General features: G+C 33.9%; 1 protein-coding gene across 1 annotated transcript; it reads left to right on the forward strand.

The window, feature by feature from the left end:
- Nucleotides 1-427: 427 nt before the first annotated feature.
- On the forward strand, nucleotides 428-10,671 carry LOC149801295 (uncharacterized). The gene is made up of 5 exons (XM_089954296.1): nucleotides 428-605; nucleotides 2,286-2,377; nucleotides 2,966-3,156; nucleotides 7,395-7,518; nucleotides 9,912-10,671. Exons 1-5 carry the CDS (start codon nucleotides 509-511, stop codon nucleotides 10,020-10,022), a joined length of 615 nt encoding a protein of 204 aa, XP_089810422.1. The 5' UTR covers nucleotides 428-508; the 3' UTR covers nucleotides 10,023-10,671.
- Nucleotides 10,672-10,906: the final 235 nt, after the last annotated feature.

The raw sequence follows: 10,906 nt of genomic DNA on the forward strand, positions 1-10,906 counted from the left end.
AGCAACTATTGACTTTACCTTACGATCCAGAATTCTCAACCAACCTAAAATGCAAATATCCTGAAATAACGTGATATGTTCATACCGAAGACACATTAGTTATGATTAGTTTAACTGATAAAGTTGAACAGAATAGTAATTAAACGAAGTGACAGAATCGTGTAATGCCTGGAATAGGTCGTTGTTACCTAAAACTTCCATGAATACTATCCGAGAAAATCTAATCGTATCATAAATATTTAACGGTTTGGATATCTGCATGTCAAAGCTTTAGATTTATTAGGTTGTATAAGTGATCCGAGAAGCTAACTATTCATATTTTCTGAATGTGATGACTGGACTAATCGAATTATATATTAAAAACTCTCGCTAAAGCCTCTTCCTTCAGTTTAGGGCGTACACAATCCATGGGGGTGGTATTGGTCCTTGCATCGATATAAATGATGGCGTGTTGTTAGAAGTTGCACATAGACCGTATGTGTATGTTGTAGACATATACTGTGTCAAGATGGCGTATGAAGTAATTAAGACTGTGCTATTGACAGCTGTGGTATCGTTGCAGAGAGTTGATGCGGCTCCTACAATAGATTGTACGAAGGAAATAGGTAAGACCAATCTTCTTGATCTGACCTATTTCAGCACTACATAACAATGTTGGTTTTGTTGTGGGTTTCAGTTAGACTGTTACTGAAACGTAATGTTGTATATTACTGGCAGAAACAAATCATGCATTATATTGAATTGTATACTCTCTTTATATTAACCATTTCAAATAAAATATACTTCATAAATCCAAATTTCCATTTAACAAAGGGTAAATGCTATTTTCTTTATGCGTTTCATATATATATATATATATATATATATATATATATATATATATATATATATATATATATATATATATATATGAATTGACTAAGAGTCAGAATGTTTATTTTTGGCTAGTATAAAGAGCATGAAAACTAATTCGATTCAATGGTGTAATTGTATGAAATTTGTTTTATAAAATAACGTTTGCGTAAAAGAGGGAAACGTATACTTGCTACAGTTAGCAATATGGAATAGCACAAATGTAAATTCATCAACAAAGTGCTCAGCAAGCAAATAAGTAAAATACATAATCTGGATGCAAACGACAAAATGGCAAGTGCTTTGAAAGCTTCAAGGTAGTATAAAAGAGATTTTTCTGATGATAAAAATACAATACAAATCAGATGCGAGAGTCCTAGTCTAACATCATGACAATATTAAGGAGTTTCGATGCTACTCACTTATGCATGGGATTTCTTTAAAGGGGATCACAAATACAAACAGGTATTAATATGTATGCAGAACTATATAAAATATCTCATCTACGTGAGCCCCATTAATCATGAAACGTTTTCTTGGAGAAATGTTTGCGAAGATAAATGTACCGTTTATTAAGGCGAGATTGGAAAGTGTAATTTAAAAGCAGAGGCACCATTCTGAGGAAAAGGATGGAAATAAAGTGTAAATCTACTAGAAAATGTTAAAAATTATATTCTAGTCGGATAACGTCCATAAGTCTTAATACGGTTGGGTTAGATCGAGGATTTATAATCTAGTCGTACAAACTTCTAATAAGTGTTATCAATGTTGTGTTATCTCGATAATTTATAATCTAGTGGGACAACTTCGTTTTTACAGTAAAAAGTCTTCACAACTTAAGTTAATCGAGAGGCTGTAATGGATTTAATAATTAGCACAAATCTGTATTGTGTAATAATACTAATATAAAATTATGTTCATTAACATGGTCAGAAAGCTTTGGATTGCTCAGAGTAAATGAATGTTTAATGCAAACCCGATGTTATTAAATAGTAAAGAGTGTGTATTCTTCCTAAAGTCCCTCTAAATGGAACTACAGTCATTCAAAAAATGTAATAATTAAACTAGAATTGCCTGAAAAATATTTATCGTCATTAGCAAACTAGGTTGAATGTGTAGGTGTTATAATTCTTTGCGGCCTGTATGAGAAGTTTGGCTACTAATATAAAATGTTAGGATTTGCACAATCGATAAGGAAACAGTCTACACACCAGAATCTAAATAGTTTGTTCTCAAAAATTTTGATTTCGCATAAATAATAATCTACTCATAATGTATATTGGTACACAAATTTAATACTACTGAATGACTCAACGCAGTCCAACATTTTGTAAAGTATTATATTTTTCTTCCTAGAGACTAGCAAATTCAGAAAAAATATAAAATATATGTTTTTTGTTTCACATTACATCAAACTGCATTTCTACTTTCAGTTAAAGCTGTATGCAGTTTAAAACCCAATCTTCCAGAATACCCCCATCTTAGTTATATATTCAATGGAACCGTGCGTTTTCAGCAAAGAGTGGTTAGTATGGAAGTGGTAGTAGTGGTGTTGGTTGTAATGGTAAACCTGGTGTTGAAATTAGTAGCAGTGGTAGTAGCAGCAGCAATAGTTGTAGCACTATCAGTGCTGGTAATAAGTGAGATGGTGGATCGTTATTCATCAGAATTTTCTGAATCTAGATGATCAAGTATAAATTGGAAATAAAGTATTAGTAATCAAGATCGCCTCTAAGTGCAGCCCATCCACGCACACAGATGCATACATATATACATAATATGGCAAACATCCAGTGTCTTAACAAAATTCTGTTTGTCCCTTTTTCAATTGGGAGTTTAACTCACTGAAGAAGTAATCACCTCCCATTGCGTCGAAGTATATGAACTAAAATCGGGCATTGTTTGATTTAATGAATCGTATTACGCCCACATCTGTGCTGTCCTATTATATAATTTTCTCTTTAATGATGTTATTAACTTTATGTCAGCTTCCAAATGTGTTTCTCCAATCTGACCAAGAATTGCTTTGGCTCTTCTATACATTATCCTATTGCATCTATCTGTAATCAGGTTATTTTATTGTATGCCATTTTTTTAAAATTTGATTTATTAGAGCCAAGATTGCAGAAGATTGGGGAATCTAGTTATTCAGTATGACATCAAGGGACTCTTTGTGCTTGAAGGAGGTCCGTATCACGGTATACATATACATGAATTAAATGACACAAGTAACGGATGTGAATCGATGGGTCTCCATTTTAACCCTCTCAATACACTACATGGTGCTGCAAGAGATACACACGAGTAAGTAACGCACAAAATGTCTGAGAGCACATCGCATACATTCGACAGTGCACAAGAATGTACGTGTTCATCCATAATGTAGATAAAGGATGAGCGAATAAAATATCAGCTTAAACGTTTACGATAACGTATGATTACTACACGAACCTGCTCAACCAGACGTGGGTTAGTGCGTCTTATGTTGACGATAACATTTACATATATAACCACATTGAAGTTTATTTTAATTTGTGTGTTCCATGCGATGAGTTCATTCATCTTCATTGAGTATAGGTTAAGCTGTGCAAGTTGTGAATCTCAATATTAAATCTTGCAAAATCAGCGCATACCGAAATCATTCTATGCGCCCTTCTATTTTGCCAAACAAGATGTAAATATACATAGAGCTTAGCGGATGTGCATTCTCACAATATAGGATATGTGATGATAATTATTTGATACATTCTTCATAAAGTGAAGCAACAAAGTACGAAGATAAATCCTTCGAAAACGAATGCCAACATGTAGATACAAAGCTAAGCTCTTTTACTCTTGTAAAATATATATAAAGGTAAGGATAAAGTGCAACAAATACAAAACGCTTTTACTTACATGCCGCGATTTGCAATATAAACCGTATTCCCTCGAGAAGTCTTTTCTGTGCTAGTACAACATCATTCAGTTCCCTAATTGAGTTCACATCTTAAAACATTATCTCACAAGGTGGAAGTCGATACAGTCAACAACTGTCAGTGGTAAAACAGTACTAGGAAAGGAATGTAATCAACTTTAATTATATATTTCAAGCATATGTGTTACGTGGAATAGGGAAATTATTGCAAAGAAACAAAGTCGTTTCATACCAATATTATTCAAATGTAAAAACAAATTTCAATAAATCCGTCAATACATGAACCGCTTCGGTGGCCTAGTACTTAGAGCATCCGCCTCGGATGCGGGAAGTCCTGGACTCAATCCCTGGTAGAGTCATACCAAAGAGTTATAAAAATGGTACTAGCAGGTTAGTGTTAGGACTGGTAGGCCCGGTGTCAGGATAATGTGACTGGATGGGACATCATCATACATGTCTGCGGCATGATGCCCCAGTGGTAGGCAACACTATAAACTGCCACATTGCAGACATCGTAGCGATATGACTGAAAACTTGTTAAAGCTACGTTAAAAGTCCAAATCACACACACACACACACACACACACACCGTCGATCCAGAATTTACCACACTTGTCAAGGCTTAGTTTGTGCAAACATTGGACAAATCCTGATTTATTTTAGATAAAGTTCAAAACCTGGACATATGAATGTTTTATGAAAAACGAATGTTTCTCCGCAATATAGCAGGATCTGTTTCAGGATCATGTTGTATATTGAAGGTGGTGGTGTGATACATATGTAAATTATATGTTCCAATGAGATAATATAAACTTCTAATCGACTTTTATTTGGAATAATGTAGATGATACAATAATTGATTTTTTTATATTAATATTCTTATGAGTTGTTCCTAAAAGACCTTGACATATTGTTATGGTCTTAAACTAAGTAAAATAAAAACGTGAAAGACAACATATTTTTTAAAATTTAACTATCATTTATTTACCTAGAATACAAAGTGAAAAATCTAAAATAACTTACAGTATGGTGAATGAAATCCGAAATATATATAAAATTTATATCGCAAGTCCAAAAGTATCGATTATTCCAAACACGTTTATCTGGTGGTCCGAATGCTAATGTGCCAATAGTCTGGAATAGTTTCACGTGCTAACAGTCTTGATGTAGCAGAATGAATTCTCTGTAACTCCAGTAAAATTATATCCACAAGTATATGATCACTTTGTCAATCCGTTGAATAATTTAAATAAATATATTAAATCCTGTCAAAAATAATTAAACACAAATAAATGACTTCATTAAGACTGATCTTAAAGTTAGTGATAACTAATTATCGGGTGAACATCTCTTATATAAAACACAATGATAACATTGAGAACGAGAACGAGAGTCGAATACTCATGCATATATCATTTTAACTGTCAACATGGTCAAGTCCTTTAGCAGCTGACCAATCCGAAATTAGGACACAGGATTTCCTAGGGGAAAACACATGACTTGAACTCCAATTCGTTAACTAAATTGTTTATACAGCTTCCAAAAGGCCTCAATACCATGTTCACTCAGTCTATGACCTCATCCTAAATACAAATCCACTATTTGAAGGTACGTAATTTGTTTACAAATTACCTAATCGTAAAGTAGAACCTCACAATCATGGATACAATAAGCTATTTTATATAGTATTTACAAGATGACCCTTACAACCAATAATCCGGCGAACTAACAAACATAATATGGATATACGTAACAATATTAGATCCCACCCTTTAGTAGAACGCTAACTATTTTAGGATTCGCACAGTATGACATGGCGGCACACCACAACACGTAAATCTGCTGATGAATGTTTATTTGAGGGACCCGCAATTTAAAAAAATTGCTGTCGAGTACAAAGAGATAAATCGATTGGGATTTATATATATATATATATATATATATATATATATATATATATATATATATATATATATATATATATGTGTGTGTGTGTGTGTGTGTGTGTGTGTGTGTGTGTGTACATATATTTCGATACATGACGCGCGATACGACAAATATCGATATGCATCTCGTCTTTATAAAATTGAAATATGACAATGAACGTTGAGTGCATATTTGGTAATGTTGATATCAGAGCTTATTGGTAAATTGTTAAATTATTTGTCAGCGACAATATAAAATATAAGCCTTCTTTAGATAGGAACACTCATAAATAATGTTTCTCTCTTAAACCAAAAATTGTTTTGGATCCATTTTTTTTAATTTTTTTATATTTTTTTATTGAGATTAATGTCGCAGTATTCTACCTTGATCACACAAAAATGACCAGCTTACTCAGATCAATAATTCAAGTTTTGTGAGGTTAGTCATCTACGTTGTTTTCTGTGATTATACTTTAGTGGTCTTCGTCATGAGAATACTCAAAATCCATCAATGAAAGTCATTTGAGAGCCAAAAATATTTACAAGAAACTCCCAGGCCCACCCACCGGTGGGAAATAAATTGCCGGTTTCTTGTACTGAGTTTAATATGCAATTACAACACAGTAATGAGATCTAGTATGTGGGACTATTTTTCGTACACTGCTAACATACACATTTGTCTGCTGATGTGGTCAGTGTAGGAATATAATATAAATTTGTATAGTGAATAGCCAGATAACAGAAACAATTACTTGACGACGATGGTACTGACTGTAATTAAAGGTAGGTTTTGTCTTGCCTGCCCAGCCTAGAAGAAAAATAATTTTCACTTTTCCTACGGTGTTGCCATTCTGGATGCAGGCGTTAACATTAACATTCGTCATGTAGCTCAGTTGCTAGCACTGTTGTAAGTACAGTAATGTCGTTTGTTTTGGTAATGGGATTTTCCAGTGGACTACTCACCATGGAATAAAATAGATGACAATGTTCTTATCTTATCATAGTCCAGTGATTGCGTTAACCTTTTGCACATGACTAAGTTTACCACATAATACCAGAAAAGGCTTCGCATTACGCGAAATGCTTCTTAAATACTGAAAATAAGTATTGGTGATATTTAGATGTATTAAGGCAATAAAGACACTGCTAGAACACCCAGCATAATTTATCATAATTGGTTATGTTCTGCAGAAGTTTACCTGGAATTATGTTATCAACCCTTCCCCAAACCGTACGACGGTTTAATGAATTGTTTTGCTTTCTTCAACGAGTAGAATTCAAAAGTTAAGTATAGACAAATGTTTTCCAAACCAATATTTTGATATTAACGGGATTTTCCTTACACATATATAAACAAGAACGCAAGTATTTGTATAACCTCTACATTCTAGGGCGGATTACTATCGAGTTACTGGATTTTAGTGAATACAATGTCATCTCCATTCAAATCAGTCAAAATACCAGTTCGTTATATTGTCAATTCTTATTTTGGTGTCAAATCATGAATGTGCTAGATCATGCCGTGTTACGCTTGTTCGTCCGTTTGTTAGTACGTACACCTGTTATGTTGATTTTCGTTTACTCAGTTTCGTTCCATAGACACATATTAAGGGTTCTATTTTTTCAGATGGGTGGCTTAGGTGTTAGCGTCCAATGGGACCAAAAAAGGTAATTTCTGCGTAATGTAATAAACATTTTTTCAGGATGCGCCACCTTGGTGACTTGGGAAACTTGCAGGCCAGCGAAAACGGAACTGTTAAAAACACACGCCAGGAACATTTAGCAAATTTAGTAGGCCCTAACTCAATCATCGGCAAGGGTCTGGCGGTAAGATTTTTATTTACTTATTTATTTATTTATTTTGAATTTTAAATTTGTACTTATATGCTCGCGATTGAAAGTGACACTATATTACTGCGAATGAATGATTGGAAAGCAGATATCAGAAAAGAAATATTTTTTGTTAAATATGCCTAGACATTCTTGCACGACAAAATAGCTCCATTGCCACCTAACTGCTGAATTTTCAGTTGAGGTGGTTCCATTCGACGTGAGACCAGACGAGTATATGCTTATTCGCACCATCGGATCGGCCCAGTTTAGATACCATGGTGTTATTCTTCGGCATGACTCTTTACAGTACTTTCCTCTGCATGCTGCCTTCAAAGTGTTGCTTTGTCTTATCTAACATGCACCCCCAGACACGCACACACCATATTTAAAAGTTGGTTTCATTCATTTGAACAACTATAATAATAGTACTGTCTTATTGGATAAATTCGTCATTTCAACTAGCAAAATGCATATATCTTTACAGTCCTCATGCATCGTCAGGCTTATTTACTTCATCAACAACGTCACTTGGTTCTAGACGCAAAGTATTTTTTCTTTTATAGAACTAGAAATAATTCTAGCCCAATCATTCGAAGACATTTACCTGACATAACGTGTTCTTGTTCTTTTTATTTTAATATTTTGTTTTTTATTGTTGGTTTTATTTTGTCTTGTCCATGGTAGTGTTTAGCAAATGTCAGCTATTTTTGATGCATGTGAAATTGTAACTAATGTACTGAACCTTTGTAACAAAAATAAAACAAATACAGACAAGATATAATGAACTAAATAAGTTTAGTGCATATAAAAACTTAGAAGTCGCCCCTCGAGCCAAACGTATAGTGGTAATGAACTGAAATTATACTCGCTCACTTCTCACACGGCTTGCTCTCGAGATCTAGCTCTGCATTTTGCGATTTTCTTGATGTCAGAAGTCCGATGATCACTTGATCCAAACAACATATGCAGGGAAAAGTCGATTGATAATCGATTGCTTTCCAAAATTTGAAAATAAGGATCCACATATTGCCTTCTCAAAACTATGTTCGAATCGATAATTTAAGGAAAAAAAAAACAGTTTATCACATCGATTTCAGGCAGGTAATTCCCGAAAGAAGATCGCTTAATTATTCAAGAATAAATTGATCACTCTCGGCTGCGTTTTAACACATTACATCTTCTACACATCTGACGCGCTTTGACCTTCCACCTTCATGTAACTGTAGAAATATCAAACACCGGCTGATGTAATTATGTATGTATACGAGACTTAACGGTTCATCAGCACGATACCCACCATATGGGGATGACAAGAAAATACGGAATAGGTTAGACATTAAATAATATCCACCGTTAATTAAGGATGGAGAGTTACTTCGTTTTGGTAAATGCTTCGTTTTCCGGGGTGGGTGGTGGGGGATAATCTGCCCGCCATCTTTGATACAGGTAGAAATTAACACTTTTAAGTTGAGTATGGGAGATTATACATTACAAGTACATATACTTATTTGATACTATCCGCCATTGTACGTATTACTGACCGTCGTACCGTAACAGACTCCAACGCTAAAATGTCGCTGGCAAAGTAGGCATGAGGGTACAATCACAACTGGTACATCACGGACAGTAAATGATAACCAACTAGTAGAGATCATTACCATCCGTTCATGATAAATAGGGGCGTTATTGTCAATGTCGATGATATTTCTCTTTATCTCAATGCGCGATCTCTTGGTGTCACGAGAGAGGCTGCTTGAACGATATTACTTTTTATAACGATATAGGCAGTTAATGCATCATTTTTGCATAGCCGTTTTAATTTCTTAAGACACTGTCTATCGCAGACTGATTCAAAATCATTTTGTTACAATTATATTTTACTACACATCAGGGTTATATGCTGGCACTTATTAAAGTGCGTGAAATTACCGCTATTCCATCACTTCTAGGAAGGTTACCTTCCAAACTTGTCAATAGAAAATCAAGTTGCGTCATTGCTAAATATTTCATAATTACGCCATTGCTCCAGGCTTTTCGAATCCTAAAAACAACTTATGTCATCATGTGTATATTATATTGTAATCATTTATATACTATGTTTTTATCATTTCTCTCATTTGATCTGCGTTATTCTAGCTTCTACCCATCCCCCTCCTTTTATGGCATACATAGACACGATTCTTACCTGTATATTAAAGGACAAGCTAATGCGTATTCGATGTATTTTTAAAGTATTCTCGTCGTTAGCAGGTAAATATTAAAACTTTGTGACTCGCTTCTATGCCTTCTACATCCAGAATTACTAAACTTATAAATTATTCAACACGCTTCAAAACCTTCATATTAAATGAGTACACGCGTGATCTAATGCATCTATCACATTTCAGATCACCGCATACGAAGATGACCTTGGACTAACTGACAATCCCAAAAGTCAAGAGGACGGAAGCTCCGGTACCCTTGTGGCGTGTTGTGTAATTGAACAATCCCAGAAATAAAAGCCATTATTATAGAAACTTTTGTAATCTCTTAGCAGTTAGGAAAAGACCGAATGTCAAATTTGTCTGCGTGTCTGAATGCAAAAAAAAGGTTTCAGATGACTTTGTATCTCCCAAAATATCGTTTTGATGGCCGTTTAAAGTATCTTCTAAATGCATTGCATTAAACATCATTTTACGTGTACAAGCAACTTTTTCGAACTTGAAACAAATACATAAATGAATGTTGTTCCTTTTCAATACCTTTGTTCCAGACCTACGTCTAACGCCTTCCAATTTTACTTCTGAAATCGGTCAATTGTTTTCTTTACCTCCTAATACCTGTAATTGATAATTTCCAACATTTGGTAGTTGTTCAATGTCATCAGTATCTTGAAAAAAATTGTCTCTGTAGTTCATGTTCTTGTCGTTCCTCGTGTGACGAATATGAAATAGTTTTTACCCTTGATAAATAACTGTTCATGTATAAAGAATTCCAAATCTTGATAAATAATTGCTCATTTATAAAGAATTCAAATTTCAATCAGAAATATTACTATATTAATTGTTTTCCTTTTTGATATTTTTTTTTCTGGCACATGAATTGGCGTTTACACTACTTAAACCTTATCTGTACCTTATAAATAAAGGATTAATAAACATCCAATTATATTGCGTTCTTGAATTTTTCTAATAGTAAAAGTAATTCTCACACATGGTTGTATAAAATAGCTATTGACAATGGTAATGAAATAATAAAAAAAAGATTTGTTTGTTTTATTGGATTTATTTTCCTCCACAAACATCTTTGAGTCTCAGTGCAACATTCCCTCCTAATATCGATAAAATTGTACTCCGCAAATAAATCTAATAGTGCAGGTATCTAATACAAATCAACGATGAAA

This window comes from Sinohyriopsis cumingii, chromosome 4 (genome assembly GCF_028554795.1).
Source record: "Sinohyriopsis cumingii isolate HCF-2022 chromosome 4, ASM2855479v2, whole genome shotgun sequence".
In the NCBI taxonomy this organism is placed as follows: Eukaryota; Metazoa; Mollusca; class Bivalvia; order Unionida; family Unionidae; genus Sinohyriopsis; species Sinohyriopsis cumingii.